Source organism: Mercurialis annua, linkage group LG5 (assembly GCF_937616625.2).
Source record: "Mercurialis annua linkage group LG5, ddMerAnnu1.2, whole genome shotgun sequence".
Taxonomy (NCBI): Eukaryota; Viridiplantae; Streptophyta; class Magnoliopsida; order Malpighiales; family Euphorbiaceae; genus Mercurialis; species Mercurialis annua.
The window spans coordinates 49,074,801-49,091,052 of NC_065574.1; the positions used below are offsets into that span (position 1 = coordinate 49,074,801).

The 16,252-nt window shown below is 31.5% G+C and overlaps 3 protein-coding genes across 4 annotated transcripts; 1 reads left to right on the top strand and 2 right to left on the bottom strand.

Moving 5' to 3' along the window:
* The first annotated feature begins 5,304 nt into the window (after nt 1–5,304).
* LOC126680821 (peptidyl-prolyl cis-trans isomerase CYP40) lies at nt 5,305–9,025 on the top strand. 2 transcript variants are annotated; one of them, XR_007641289.2, is made up of 10 exons: nt 5,305–5,640; nt 6,096–6,596; nt 6,898–6,985; nt 7,079–7,131; nt 7,422–7,526; nt 7,783–7,858; nt 8,035–8,072; nt 8,145–8,216; nt 8,304–8,349; nt 8,852–9,025. XR_007641289.2 is itself a non-coding variant. In XM_050376038.2 (9 exons), the coding sequence occupies exons 1-8, from the start codon at nt 5,470–5,472 to the stop codon at nt 8,196–8,198; spliced, it is 1,086 nt and encodes a 361-aa protein (XP_050231995.1). In that variant the 5' UTR covers nt 5,305–5,469; the 3' UTR covers nt 8,199–8,216; nt 8,304–8,407. The 2 variants fall into 2 exon arrangements, 1 of the variants encoding a protein (XP_050231995.1); XM_050376038.2 differs by lacking the exon at nt 8,852–9,025 and having other exon boundaries at nt 8,304–8,407.
* A 699-nt stretch (nt 9,026–9,724) lies between these two features.
* Nucleotides 9,725–13,644, bottom strand: LOC126682192 (uncharacterized). Its single transcript, XM_050377788.2, has 7 exons — nt 13,059–13,644; nt 12,390–12,673; nt 12,010–12,138; nt 11,127–11,249; nt 10,524–10,631; nt 10,120–10,298; nt 9,725–10,015 (listed from the first exon to the last, which is right to left on the bottom strand). Exons 1-7 carry the CDS (start codon nt 13,510–13,512, stop codon nt 9,892–9,894), a joined length of 1,401 nt encoding a protein of 466 aa, XP_050233745.1. The 5' UTR covers nt 13,513–13,644; the 3' UTR covers nt 9,725–9,891.
* A 511-nt stretch (nt 13,645–14,155) lies between these two features.
* Nucleotides 14,156–15,919, bottom strand: LOC126682193 (uncharacterized). The gene is made up of 5 exons (XM_050377789.2): nt 15,561–15,919; nt 15,244–15,440; nt 15,062–15,160; nt 14,820–14,871; nt 14,156–14,580 (listed from the first exon to the last, which is right to left on the bottom strand). Exons 1-5 carry the CDS (start codon nt 15,820–15,822, stop codon nt 14,426–14,428), a joined length of 765 nt encoding a protein of 254 aa, XP_050233746.1. The 5' UTR covers nt 15,823–15,919; the 3' UTR covers nt 14,156–14,425.
* Between the last annotated feature and the right edge of the window lie 333 nt (nt 15,920–16,252).

The window sequence follows — 16,252 nt, forward strand, 5'->3', positions numbered from 1 at the left end:
TAAAATAATAACATTTTATATATGTATATAATTTAAATTTTAAAAAAATTAGTTTTTAACTCTTGATTTTTTATATATTTTTATAATAACTAATTTAATTTTTATCTCCTTTTTAGTTTATTTTTTCTGTTTTTATGTTGAACACATAAATATTTCAAAACAAAGTTAATTTATTATTTTTAAAATAAATATAATATTGATAAAATATAAAATCGAGAATGAAGTCTGACTCTCCTAATATGAAGAACTGGACCAACTCTTTGTTTATTTTTGTATAATAAAGTGTTTATTGAAATAAACTCATTATAATTAAATTTTTAAATAAAATAATTGAATTTCTTATTGAATTCATATAAGATGTTCTAAGATTATATATTTTATGCTAAGTACATAGATAAATTATAATACCGTCTTTTAAAAAAAGATTATCTTATTTTAAATTATTTTATTAACGGACATCATTTCTAAACTTATGCCTCCGAACTATATAGGGTTAATCACATATGCTTATTGTTTAGCGCTTTTAACGTCCTAATTGCGACTTTTAAGTTTTTATAGATTTATTGTTAACCTTTATAAATTTTACAATTCAAGCATAAAACCGCCCAATGTTAAAATTATATGGTAAAACATCGTCATTTTAAAAATATTAATGCATTGTCGCATTAGTATAATTTAATCACTGATTAATTTTATACTTTGAATTGCAAAAATCGCATAAATTAACGATAAATTTATTAAAAATTAAAAGCTGCAATTGAAATATTAAAAACGCTAGATATTAGACAATTATTTGCGATTAACCCAACTTTATATATGAATCCACTTTGAGTTAAAAAAATTATCATCCTCTTTATAGATGACTTGGACGGATGTTTTTATAAATAAAACCAATAAATAAAGCTTGATAATCATCGATATCTTAAGCAAATAGCTAATGAATAATAAACCTATCATTTTCACCAATAAAAGTTGACAAACTAGAGGGTTGGATTTATATTATACCTAGATCAACAATTACAATTTGAAAAACCCACCAAATAATGCCAACTACTGATGTCTTGTTTGGCACATTCAAAGGTTAAACTAATTACTATAATTTTTAATTTTGTGAGCGACTAAATAATTTCTTAGTAACATAAATATTAGAAAATAAAGTAAAAAATTATTACAGCATAAGTTGATAAGATTAATTTTGAAAAAGTAATTTCTAATATCAACTTCGAGACAACTTTTTAAGAATGTATTTCTTTGGTTAGTATAGTTTGTATGAATTTTTTAAATTTCATTATTCATTAAAATTTTCATTATTATTCAGATATAATATCATTTAAAATTGCAAAAGCTCTTGATTTGGATCAGACTATTTTTAATATTTCTCAATGAATATTTATGTGCCTAAATGTGACGTATGCAACACAAAGTAAAATGGAATAATATAAAACAATTGATTTTTATATGATATATTCGATTATTTCACATGCTAGTTAGAAATTTCTTGTAATATTTTATTAATTAATATAAATTTATGTTTTGCTCAAAAAATCAATATTTTCTTAAACAATATCTGAAATTAAAAGTAATAGCTTCTATTAAATTGGAATGAGTTTTTATTTTATGTAATTCCAAGTGGAGAATTGGGTGTCAATTGATAAAGTGGGTCGAAAAATAAAGATAAAATATGGATTTGAAGAGTGATGCATCCACAGTAAGTGTTCACAGGTAGTGCCAATTCTCAACCACCTAGGTTCATTGCATTATATTCCTCAAACTATTTATATGACGTGCCAAAACACCCCACTTTTTTTTTAAGAAAAATTTAATATAAATGTTTTTACAAATTTATGAATACTAGTTTCGTATTACGTGCTATGCACGTGGCTCGTAACGTAACTCGTCAATGTACATATTAGTAAGTTTATTATAATTATATCAATATTTTTATTTATAATTAATATTAAATTAGTTAAGAATTTTTATAAAGTAAATATAATATATTCGGTTATTAAATTTTTTTCCATACTGAATTTATTATTTTTTTGGTTTTATAATAACCATAATTAAATAATTAATTTAATTTTATTAATAATATCTTTAAAAATACTAAGATTGAAATTTAAATAATAATATATTGACCAAATACAGTGTTTTAATTTTGTAGTATAATCAAACTAAAAGATAGGTATTCCTACAAATTTGGAGATAAATTAGTTTAGTATTTACATACTAAAAACTAAATTGGAGATAATTTAGCTACCTATTCTAATTAGGACTTTAATTATAATAGTGATTAATTAAATAACTAATTAGTTAACAACTATAAAACCTTTATTTAGTAATAAACTGAAAAGGATTATTCAGTAAATTTGACTGCCCCCCCTCCATCCGTGCTTTTATATATAGTATAGATATAAATAGATAGATATAGATATAGATATAGATTGACGAATCTTAAATTGAAATCTCAATATACAATTAGTTAATAAATTAAGATAAAAAATAAAATCAATTTGAATATCTAAAAGTAAAATATTAAATTCACTTGAAATTTTAAAAACGGCAAAATTTTATATTAAATTGAAATCAAATAATTTTTTAAATCCAAGTATTTTTATCTTTTATCAATTACGATGAAACTGTTTTAATTTTTATAATACTATCTCAATGTAAAAGATATTTTATAGTTTTATTTAAAAATTTTAATTTAATTTTTAAAATAATATTTGCATTTTTTATTAATTGCGACCACACTTTCATAATAATCTTTTTTACAAGTTAAACGATAGTTTTAATATTTGGCCGCGATTGATAAAAATGTAAAAAGTTGAAATTTAAAAATTTAAAAATTTAATTTTAAATACAATTACAATTAACTTTTTAAATTTGAATAAAATTATAAAAAAATAGAAAGTTTAGTTGCAATTTATAAAAAATACCAGTAAAATTAATTGAAGTGAGATTGATTATGAATAAAAATTATAATGTTACCATAATTATGTTTTCATGGATGCATATATAGTTGACAAGATCTTTTTTAAGAGGAAAAGTTACACTTTATTAATCAAGAAACAACACTTACAACCTCGCTCTTTGGAGAAGGAACATTTCAGTCGAAAAGGTGATCGTTACTAAAGAAACACTCCATTTAGTAAGGACATGAGCTACTTGGTTACAATGGCTAGAAACATGTCGATAACAAATGTCTCTATCATTACAACTCGCGTAGGCAATCATCAATAGAGAGATGGATATGATCTATTGCCAAATCGGGGGCTAGAAGTCTGTTAACTATTGAAAGAGCATCAAATTCGCAAACAATTATGGAGTATTGCAATGATGATGCCATTTGAAGACCAATACGAGTAGCTAAAGATTTAGTTAATTCAACGTTGACAATACCATACACCACAAAAACACAACATCTCATAACTGCTCCTATTGAATCCCTGCAAACAACGCTTGCTGTAGAGAAATTGAGTTGGACTAAGACGACGACATTATTAATCTTGAGAACCATAGGCAGATGAGGTGACCTAATATGAAGAGTTGTTGTAGCAGGAGACATGCTACTGCACTGATTATATCTACTTATATTTTGAATATTCTAGAATAGACAATGGAGAGCAGCCGAGAATTGTTGAAGATGAGATTGTTTCCATCATTCTAGATAATCCATAAGCTCAAAACAAAAACTTGTGTTTCTTCGCTATTCATAAATTCTAATACATTAGGATTACAGAGATAACATTTCTAACTAGATGTAAGTTAAGAGGAGATAACATCCAAAAACCTTGGACGACGTTGCAGTCACGCAAGCAATGGATAAAAGATTTGTCATTAGAATTACAACGTCCATAGGCGCTAGAAATTGAGCATTTTCCTCCGAGCAAGGTTGAAATTACAAGCAAGAACGTTGTGGCATACACACTATAGAAAATGTTTAACCTTTTAAGAAATCGATAGGTGCCATATCTTGTTCTATAGATCGTTTACAGTCAGGGTTGTTGGTGAATATACATTAGGATTACGGAGCATGTGAACAACTTTTTGTAATAGCCTGATTTCACGCAGTTCTCTTTCTACGAGAATTGAATAAAATTCCCGATGATAACACCATGAAGTCGAAAATTGCAAATTGATGCACGTGTCACAATGTTTTATGCAAGCAATTGATCTTCAATTGGGCATTAGATTCAAAGAAACACTTGATCAAGAACACAATCTGCATCTATGACAATTTCAATTTGATTTGCTCAATTTTCACCATGAACGACTCAGATTTATACCACATAATAAAATCCACAAAGGGAACATCAAATCCCATTAAAGGCAACACATAAAATATCATTTTTTTGTTAGGAGGGTGAAAATGATACGTTATGCTTTTTTTGATGTTTCATGCCAAGTTGAGGGCATAAAATGATTATTTATTCATAAAATAAATATTCTACATATTATTTTTTTTGTTCAAAATTCAAAATTTTAAAATCATTAATTTTAATTTATTTTCAATTTTTAATTTTAACTATATACATTAAAATTAAAAAAAAATTAAATATATCTTATCTATACTATATATAAAAGCACGGATGGGGGGGGGGGGGGACACAGACAAATTTACTGAATAATCCTTTTCAGTTTACTACTAAATAAAAATTTTATAGTCATTAACTAATTAGTTATTTAATTAATTATTATTGTAATTAAAGTCCTAATTAGAATAGGTAACTAAATTATCTCCAATTTAGTTTTTAGTATGTAAAAAACAATTAAATTGTCTACAAATTAGTAGGAATACCTATCTTTTAGTTTGATTGAACTACAAACTTAAAATACTGTATTTGGTCAATATATTATTATTTAAATTTCTATCTTATTATTTTTAAAGATATTATTAATAAAATTAAGTTAATTATTTAATTATGGTTATTATAAAACCAAAAGAAGAATAAATTCAGTATGGAAAAAAAATTTAATAACCGAATATATTATATTTACTTTTACAAAAATTCTTAACTATATTAATTATAAATAAAAAATTGATATAATTATAATAAATTTATTAATATATTCATTGACGAGATACGTTACGAGCCACGTGCATAGCACGTAATGCAAAATTAGTATAGTTAAAATGTTTGATAATAAAAAAGCAAATTGAAATAATATATAATAATATAAAGATGTATTTTAATTTAATTAATAGCTATAATTAAAATAAAAAATTGAAATGACAAGATATTTTTAAAAATTAAAACTTTTAAAAATAACAAAAAGAATATAAATAAACATTACGAAGGGGAGAGGGAGAGGGAAGTCTAGGGTTTAAAAACAATTAAAAACCCCCTCTATAACATCACCACCTCCACCACCATCACCATTACTCACTACTATTAAATTAATATATGACCAATAATACACAGAGTTTTCTAGAGAGAGAAGTGAAAGGGCAAGGCAACAGACAGAGAGATGGGGAGACCAAGGTGTTTCATGGACATCAGCATAGGAGGAGAGCTTGAGGGTAGGATTGTCATTGAGCTTTACAACGACGTCGTTCCTAAAACTTGTGAAAATTTCAGAGCTCTCTGTACTGGTGAGAAAGGCATTGCTCCCAACACTTCTGTCCCTCTCCATTACAAGGTAAATGCATGTAATTTTTGATTTTGAGTATCAAATGACGATTTTGCCCTCTGAACTATGATGCCTCTGAAATTTGATTCTGTTATTATTATGATCACAATCAAGTTCTAGCTGTAGTTAATCCATGTTTTTTGTTATTGTATTCAGTGGGGGTATTTTAGTCTTTTGGTAGCTGTTATTCTTACTTAGCAATGATTTAGGTCAGTGGGTATGATCTTTGAGTATGATTAGCAATTTAAACTAGCAGTAAGTAATCCATTTGTTTCTCTTATTGTACCCTCTGGGGTTATTTTAGTCTTTTGGTTGCTGTTGTTCTTAGCAATTATTTAGGTCTGTGGGTATGACTAGAAACTAAAAAGTTATAATCTTTCTTGTATTCCATTAATTTTGAATGGTGTTGAGAAGAAAATTTAAAGCGGATTTTTTGGGTTTTAAATTGTTTCGGGTTTTTTCAGGGATGTCCCTTTCATCGTATTATCAAGGGTTTTATGGTGCAAGGTGGAGATATTTCTGCTGGTGATGGTACTGGTGGCGAATCAATTTACGGATTGAAATTTGAAGACGAGAATTTTGAGGTGAAACATGAAAGGAAAGGCATGCTATCTATGGCAAATTCTGGTCCTGATACGAATGGGTCGCAGTTCTTTATTACCACAACTCGGACGTCTCATTTGGATGGAAAACATGTTGTTTTTGGGAAGGTTGTCAAAGGAATGGGAGTTGTTCGATCAATTGAGCATGTTGCGACTGGTGATGGTGATTCTCCTGCTGTTGAGGCTGTCATAGCGGATTGTGGGGAGATTCCTGAGGGTGCTGATGATGGGATATGTAATTTCTTTAAGGATGGTGATGTGTATCCTGATTGGCCAGCTGACCTCAGTGAAAGTCCAGAAGACCTTTCTTGGTGGATGGATGCTGTGGATTCCATCAAGGCTTTTGGAAATGAAAGCTATAAGGTAATGGGTTTTTATGATGTGATGTCTTTTATGCTTGTGTTTTTTTCATTTATTTTCGTGCAATGAAGCTTTTATAGCACGTGTTAGAAGACTTGATAATCGAATATCCAACCAGATTTTGGTTATAATCTACGGTGTCAGAGTAGCATTCTTTTTTTGTATGTCTCTCTTTTTAGCATAATGCATTTCTTATAGAAAGTATAGGCTTTGCCAACTTTTCAGAAAGTAGTCTTGGTCTTTTTTTCTTCGATGAGCATTTTTTTATTGTTGATAGTATATTCTCATAATTTTTTTATTACAGAAACAAGACTACAAGATGGCTCTTAGAAAATATCGCAAGGGGTTACGCTATTTAGATATTTGCTGGGAGAAAGATTGTATTGATGAAGGTGAACAGTCTTCATTTTGAAAATTACAAAACTAAATTAATAGCTTGTGCGTCATCTGAATTTACTTTCTTGTTTTCTTATGTGGTATTACAGAGAAGAGCTCATCTCTGAGAAAGACAAAGTCACAGATATTCACCAATAGCGCTGTAAGTTCTTTATTTTTTTTATATTTCGATAGGTTGGTGATTCCTCGTTGAGCATATCAATAGAACTTAATTTGCTGTTTGAAGACTACAATGGAGTTGCCAAAATATATCTTGGTGCAGATTAGTTCTCATGACATGTGAGAATACTGCGATCAGGACTTATGTAGTTGTTTAGCATGTGTATGCAATTTTTGGCCATCATTATAAAATCTTATATTTTAGAACTTTGGCTGGATCTCATCCTATTGAGTGTAACTCAATCAACTGGTACCCTTTGTTTTCAATTGTAGGCTTGCAAGTTAAAATTTGGGGATCTGAAAGGAGCATTGTTAGATACAGACTTTGCAATGCGTGAAGGAGATGACAATGCGAAAGCTTTATTTCGTCAGGGACAGGTTAGCATGTTTTAGCGGCAATGATTTAAATATTAAAAAGAAATTTTTTAGCACCTGCTTGCTTGGCAGTTGATACTGCTTCTTTCCTCTGGGAAAAAAACTGATGATTTTCCTAGGGATTTATATTCATTTGTTTCATCTCACTGCAACAAAATTAAAGAATACTTTAGCAAGACCTGCAATATTTTTAGAGTGAAAATCTTTTGGTTGTTTGGTGTCTTCTTACATTGATGGTTATTCTTTGTCTGATTCTTAGGCACACATGCTTCTTAATGATATTGATGCTGCTGTTGAAAGCTTTAAGAAGGCATTACAGTTGGAGCCAAATGATGGTCAGTAATAACTTATAACAGGAAATTTTGCTCTGATATTATTTAGTGATGACTTTGTTTTGTTTGAGCTGTTACACATAATGGATGCTTAACTTCAGTTAAATAGACGCCTTTACTTTTCTCCTCAATCTTAATGAAATAAGTGGCTGATGGCTTACTTTTAACCTATATTTCAGCTGGTATTAAGAAGGAGCTTGCAGCTGCTAGGAAGAAGGTTGGTAGATTGAATATAATAGACTTATAGCTATAAATGCTCAATGTGTAATAAAATTTCAACTTATTACAGATTAATGATAGACGCGATCTGGAGAGAAAGCGATATCAAAAGATGTTTCTATAGAATTTGCGTGACTTACTGGTATGTAAATGCGGACTTGAAAGTTCTTTTCCCTTGTTACTTGAAATTGGTTGTTACCACTTATCAGTTGCTACATTGTTGGTACAGGTTGCTGGTTCCTTGCATGAGCGAAGTTCCAGATTTTATATTAGAGGTTGGTGGACTCAACTGGTTTGAGCCTTTTGTATTACTAAACTCTGTTATCCTGGAGCAAGTATTAGGTATTGATACTGAGCCTCTGCCTTTTGGGTATATAAGGTTTAAAAGGTTAAATGCCTAAACTATGTGTAAAGCGGTTCAGAGTTCAAATAAATCTTGTAACGAAAATGGGTTTTTTGCTAAAATAAATCTTGATACAGATTAAATTTTGTTGATAATGCACTGCATATTCTATTGGTCTATTTCAGCATTTTGTTTTTGTTTTCTGAAATATTTCTTTATAGAAAATATTGTTTCGTTGTTTTCAGTTTTGGTGTTGTCCATTTCTCGTAGTCTGTTGTGTGCATAGTATGTAATTTATTCCTCCAAAAGTATTTTACTTGTCTAATTGAATTCCGTTTAGCATTTTAAGTGGTAATTTTGCCGATAAATTGTTATCCATCTATCTAGTTCCAGGATCACATATATATACTGAAATTTGTGATGTTGCATTGCAGGTTTTGTTAGAAAGCAGGAGCATCAAAGCCAAGTAAACTGTACAAATCAGAGGCTTGAACCAATTGTTGGTAGAGTTTTGATGGTACTTAATTAGGAAAGTAGTAGAGAGAAATCTTGAACTGACAGGAAAATTTGGGAACAAAATAGACGTTTTTGACCGTTGGCCATCATTGTTTTCCTTGTCCTTATTTATTAATGATGGGGTGGCCTGTAATTCATGATTAACAGCATTTATAATTTGCCAAGAATATTGCAAACATTAAGTTACTGATTTTGATGTTTGCTGATAATTTCTGTTTGTCCTCTTCATCATTGTGCTTTATTCTATTTATAGTATTCCTGAACTAATGCTATCTGTTGTATTATGCTGTGGTTAGATTCGTAGATTTATCAAAAATAAATATATAATTATGTGTCACGTGAACATAAAAAAGTTTTCAAGGCCCTATACTTCTTTTTATACTGCATGTAATTTAATTACTTCAGAGAATCAGATCATATAGTACGTAAATGAAATCGATTGTGCTAATATTTCTGGATGCGCTGTGTATTGTCATGCAAAAATTCTTCCTGACATGATAGATTATTGATGCCGGAAGTTCAAGCATTAAGGGTGGTCACGATATGTGATTTTGTTACGCGGATATGTAATTGATTTGTTCATCTGTCTCTTCAAATCATATTTATTTTGTAAGGCGGATATGTAATTGATTCGTTCAGTGCCTACGAAATTCTTATATAATATAGGTTTTTGAAAATTACTCTTGATTTCAAAAAAAAAAAATCTCTTATTGGAATGGTTATATACAGTAATTTAATAGTTAGTTTGTACATATTGTTGCATTAATGTAATCAACTATCTTTGAAAAATGAAAAAGAAAACACACACAAAGTATTATCTCATTGATTATAATTAATAACTTAGATTTTTAAGCAATAACAATCATGATTTAGAAAAAAAATATTTGTATAAATATATTGATTTGATTTGGTTTATGAAAATCGCAAAGTAAATGCGCACACCTATTCTAGATACAAGCTATGAGTTGTAGTTATCAAGTCCCAAGTCCCTCAGAGCATCGGTCGCAGCTTCCTTGCAGGTTTCATGGCTTTGCTTAGCACTTCTTATAATTCTCTCAATGCCATGGCTGAGAAGAAGCGTTCTGTCAAGTGAAAAATCTTTTAGACCAAGATATTACCTATGCCAATTGATCATATTTCAATAATAAATGCGACAGTGACATTAATTGTTTGGGAGAAAACTTACCTATTCTCTGGGTTCCTCACAACAAGATTTCGGATCATTAAGCAGCAGTTCCGCTGCAGTTGTGGTGCGGAAGGAAACTTTTGCATGGCTTGGATGGCGAGCTCACCAGCTCCAGCTTCAATGGCTCGCGAAGCCCTGTCTGGGGATCTTAAGCAGAGTGTCATGATGATGGGCATAACCTGATCATACAGTAACAAAAGTTATTACCAAGTGCAAGCATAAACCGGAGACTAATTATTGCAAAAGCAAATCATCCTCCAAGTGAGAAGCAAATGAAAGATGACTATGGTCATCTTCATGCCAATGAACATAATGAAAATAGCAGAAAATGGTAAACTGGTATTAACACATGGAATGCTAGAGAAACTGAGTAAATCGCAGAAGTGTTGGGTTCAAATGTATACCTCTTGCAAAACTGAAGGGTCATCAGAAAATCGAGCTGACAGTCGAATTAGCTTGTCCATACCCCCTCTTTCTACTATAATGCTCTTATTTGAGTCACTTCCTGCCAGCTAGTCAAACAAAACATACAAGTAAATACTAAGCTGCTCAAGGAGTAACCCTGACAACATTATGATGAGATACTTTGGGCAACTATTCGTTCTTGATTGCTTATTTCAGATTGCCCATATAAAGTCAGGGCCATAGACTTGAACTTGGAAAAACAACTTAACAAGTACCCTTTTTATTATCCAGTATGCTACTTCTCCTAGATTTATGCAATTTTTCTAAAGCTTTTATCCATTAGTTTCCAATGGTTTTGTAGAAACCAATATGACGTCTCATCCATAAAATCTAAAACTGGAAAAAGATGCTCTCAACATTTCTTAGGCAAAACAGTTGCTAAGAAAGTTGCGAGGTCTAACTGTAGTAAACATATGTTCTTTTTAGATGGAAAGCAGAAAATTAAAAAAAATTAAGAAATCAGTTGAATAAACTATGAAATTTCAACCAAGACACAATGTTGGCGTTGCTATTTTTAAAAAGTAAACCAAATCACTTTATACCTTGGATAACAATGAACAACAAGTTCTGGCTACTGTTTTATTCCCATCTTCGCCACTGTTATCAATACATTGGAGAACTGCGTCAATACCTCCTCTTTCAGCAATGGATTTACATATTTCATCCTGGAAATTGTATAGATAATAAGATGAGAATACAAACTTAAAAGTGAATAAGAAAATCCCCCAAGTCAATGCATTTCTAGCATCTGAAATCATAATCGTATTAAAGGCAAGACTAACAAGGATATTGATATAAAGTTGATGAGATTCTAGCTATATGAAATGTTTAAACGACTACAAAAAGAATTAAAAACATCTTATCAGAAATATTACTGGAGGAAAATAATCCAAGTGGTTGCTACCTTGTTTAGGATAGAAAGTTCAGTTTATAACAAGCAGCACATGCACCAGCAAATTTTTTTAACAAATTCTTGTGCAAGAGCACAGCCAATACAAAGCTGGACTGCTAAATCAAAATAATACAAAAGGCAACTTGCAGGAAGTGGTCTACCGAAAACCCATAATGCTTCTAAGACTTGATGAAAATAATGGATTAATGTCACTAAAATAATGTTATTTTCCAGAAGGCCTCAAATTATGTAAATGTATGGGAGAATGGCAAATCTAGTTTGTGTAGGGAAAATCGTGGGGAATTATTTGTTCCCAAATATTTTACAGATTTACTTGTCATGCAAATATTGTAAAACATATCAAAACGCCATGCCGCCACAAAATTATTTAAACAGAAAGGGCAAAAACCTCCAAGCACTTCTTGCATATAATGTATGAAGTACAAACTAATAAAGCACCTAACAAAATGAATCCAATGAAAATTCAATTATTAGAGTGATCTAAGAAACTTCTTAGATTTGAGTAAACTCACATTGACAGCCACAGCCTTTAAAGCGATGCATATTGAAACTAGACTAGGTGATGTAAGCCCTCCATGTAATGAATCCACAAGAGATCCAGCAATTCCAATCTTTGCAAATTTCCGCGCATAACCATAAACCTGAAATTCTCAAGCATGTCAGTTACTTTTAGAAAAATTCGCACTCTACTTGTTCGCATTAACATCTGAATGCAAAACTATATACATCAATAACAGAACAAGCTTAGCATGCTTAGCTATGTGATCCATGAAAATTGTGTTTTTAGTATTTTTAACACACATCGTCATTGATCAATCAATTTTTTTTAAATTTTGAGTCCCATTGTACCAATCAACAAAAGTTTAATCATTTCTAATCCAAACTTACTTACCTGGGAAGCCACAACACGATTATCATCAGGTGTCAACAGAACACATATAGCATCATACAAACTTTGAACAATGCCTTTATGCCGTCCATTCAGGACTTCCAAAATGAGCTCATCAATTTTCAGTTCCATAAATATCTCCTTCAAAACCTCATTTCCCGTTGCAGCTGCAGCAACAACACTAAAACCACTTTCCAGTATGTCTAAATTTTCCTTTCCACCCTTGAGGATTCCGGCCACTATTGCTGGTCCTCCACTGGATCGAAATATTTCCGTACTTTGCAAATCTGAAAAAAGACAGCAATACAACATCCAAAAACCAATAAGGACAAAATAACATCGTAATGGAGATTCTAAGATTCCAATACTAAAACTAAGCAATACAAACAATTCAAAATTGAAATCTGAAGCAACCTCATTTCTCACAAAGCTGTAAAGATAACAACTTTATTTGTTTTCTTATCCAAATGCCGTCACTTTCGTGCTAAATGTTTCATTTTTCCTGCTCAAAACTAACTGAAAATTTCATATTGAAATATTTTATGTGATCCAATAATTAACTACATAACTACACAATCCGTGTCATTTAATTAAACTAAATTCATACTCTATACTTCACATCCGAATCGTACAGCTAATAAACAAATCAATCAAAATGCAATCTAAACTCACCATAAAGAAACAAACCCAAAGTCTTCAATCCCAAAACAAGAACACTCTGACATTGCATTGGTATCTTACAACAAACAGAACAAATTAATTCCAACCCGCCATTTTTAACAGCAATAGCAACATTACCAGACCCTTCACTACACAACCCAACAAATTTCTCAAACAACCCACCAATCTCACGAACACAATCACCATTACTAATAACTGGGTCGTTAAGCGATTCGATTTCTTGTAATCTGTTCAAACACTGCAAAATTGGATTGTCTTTGACACTGGTTTGTCCCGGAACACAGGTTATAATGCCGGAAATATCAACGCCTTGAAGAGTTAGGGTTTGGATTGCGTCTTCGAGTGCTTCTGTTGGGTCCATTTCTAAGTCTTCCATGTTTTCTTTCACTAACTCGTCGAATGCTGCTTGTGAGATTGTTCGGGCGTTCTTGTTTGGCGCTCCCATTGTGTTTAGTTTGATGTGGGTTAAGTGTTTGATTTAATGACTGAATCAAGAACAGAGAGTATGACAATGGAGAGTGCGGTGAGAGATCTGATTTGAATTTTAAGCACGTGGAACAGTATTTATGATTGAACAATTGGCCATATTTGGTTCATGTAATAGGTTCGGAATGGAATAACTATTCCGTATAAAATGAAAATTATTTGCTTTGGTTCATGGAATAGGTATTTCACGGAATTGCTATTCCATGATTTTGTGGAATAAGTACTCCTCTCAAAAACTAAAGAATGACTATTTCATTCCTTATGGAATAGCTATTCTATTCCGTGCTATTCTATTCCATGAACCAAACTTGTGTTCTCGGATTAAATTAGTCCATTTTATTTTTCTCAAAGGCTAAAATTTCTTCTTCATTTACCCATCATTCTAGACCCAATTTACAATATATGTCGCTTCTTAACCGGAACAGAGGGAGTATTAAATTGTGAAAATTAAAAATTCGTATTAAAATTACAAAATAAGCTAAACTTCATAAAGTTGTTGCATTTATATCAGAAATAAATATTTTTGTAAGACACTGAAACCGGTATTTAGAAGATTAATTTAAGAGCTAATAAAGACTGCTAGAAGATGAGACATTAAAACATTCAACACTGAATAATGTCCATTTCACTGGACTTCGTAATCTTGTTATATACGTAGCTGCTTCTGCTTACAACAAACTTTCCTACAGTATCTTTTTCATATTTACAATATAGTAGTCTGGAATTTATAATGCTTTTTAAAGCACATCGGCCTCTTACTAAATATTTACATCGCCGGTAACTTTTCTCTTCGAATTGCAAACAAATTGGATCCATCCGTCTTATAGTAAGAAGAAGAATCTGACTCTGGCTGATTAAAAAAACACCCTACTTCAGTCTTCTAAAGCCAATTCACCTATAGGTTGAGCAGCAGCCAAATGCCTGATACGCTGGGCAAGTCTTCGTCTGCGGAAAATGCCAACCAAACGCAGGACCAGAACAAGAGCAATAGCAATATAATCGAACAATCTAACAATTCCCAAACCTCCTGCATATTTCACCACCCGTTATATCTAGTTAGTCTGCAGTAAAGGCCAACCAGAACAATCTATAATCGAACAATCTAAAACTTCCAAACAATTTCACGACCCATCATATCTGTTAGTGAGTGAACAAAAGATGACAAGTACACCGTACAACACGCCATTACAAGTGATTACTATAGGGCAACAGAAAAAAGAAGTATTGTACAAAAAACGGCAGAGAGTCATCTAAAACTGTAATTACCTGTAGGAATAAAGTTAAATGGAGTGGCAGCATATAAGATACTAAGCATCATCTGCATATACAAAATACAATCAGAGTATTCTCAGTAAACAACTGCAAGATTAATAACTAAACAACCTCAAATCTTTTCCTTCCAACCCAAATACATCGATATTCAACACAAGGTAGACGACTAGTTGCTTCATACTAATGTATCAGCAAGACAATCAACTATCTTCACTCGATTAGGACGGCAAACTTACAGCAAAAAGGCGCATTTCATGAAGGTAAGAATCAGGTCTATCCGGATCCATCATTTGATGAAAAATTCTCTTCACAAACAACGGCGACTCCCGCACTTTCTGTTCAAAACAAATCCACAACACATCAACCAATCTAACACAATTTCACCAATCAACACACTTCCATAAAAACATCACATTACCTGAACAAGACCAAGCGCACCACCGACAAAAAGGCGGTTATACCGATGAACATTTTCAAGAACTCGGGCCACTTCCCGATCTTCCTGACTATACAAGGCCTCTTCGGGTATCAACTTAGTAATACTCGAAGCACACATCGGACATTTACACGGCTTAGAAGCTGCTGCATAATTCCAGTACTGCAAAATACAACTCCCTAGAGAACACATTCAAAAAAACAAAAAGACAAAATCTTTAACTAAAATCAAGAACACCCAAATACAAAATTAGCAAACCCTGGAAAAATTGACTAAAAAAAACAAGAAAATTAACGAACCGCAATACCAATGGCCGCAAATTGATTTACAAGGGATAGTAAAAGAACCGAAACAAATAGGGCAAACGTCATCAACAGGTGGCCCACCCACACTAGGGTTTTTGTTTTTCTCCGTTTCTTCATCATTTCCGTCACCGTCAACGACGACGGCGCCGGCGTTGGTGTCGTTTGTGGAAGTTCCTTCGCCGGGAGCGACGACGTGTTGAGATTTGCGGAGCTTCCTCTTCATTCCGTTGGCGAATCGCGCCTTCCATGTCTCCATTTTTGTAAATTTTTTGTTTGGATTTGTTGTATTGACTAAAAATGGTGTAAGATTTTAGGACAAAAAAAAGTGGACTTTGGATAAAAATGAAGAGGGAGAAATTAATTAGCGGTGATAGATATGGATAGTTGACGGGCTTTTCGGGTCGGATTTTTAGCCCAATTTTTATAATTAATACCGTTTTTTCTGGTATTTTATCACTAATTTAACTGTCATATAAATATCTCCAGATGATGATTTTTAGTTTTTTTTTCTTTAACAGTTCCAATAACTCAAATCGAGGCAGTTACATTTGTGAAAAATATAAAATACTTTATAAAGCTATTCTTGATAATCTGATAAAGAACAAATCTGATGTGCTGAAATAAATTATACTTTACTAAAACCACACAATCTTCGTCTATTATATTATAATCGGCTGAAATCTAAT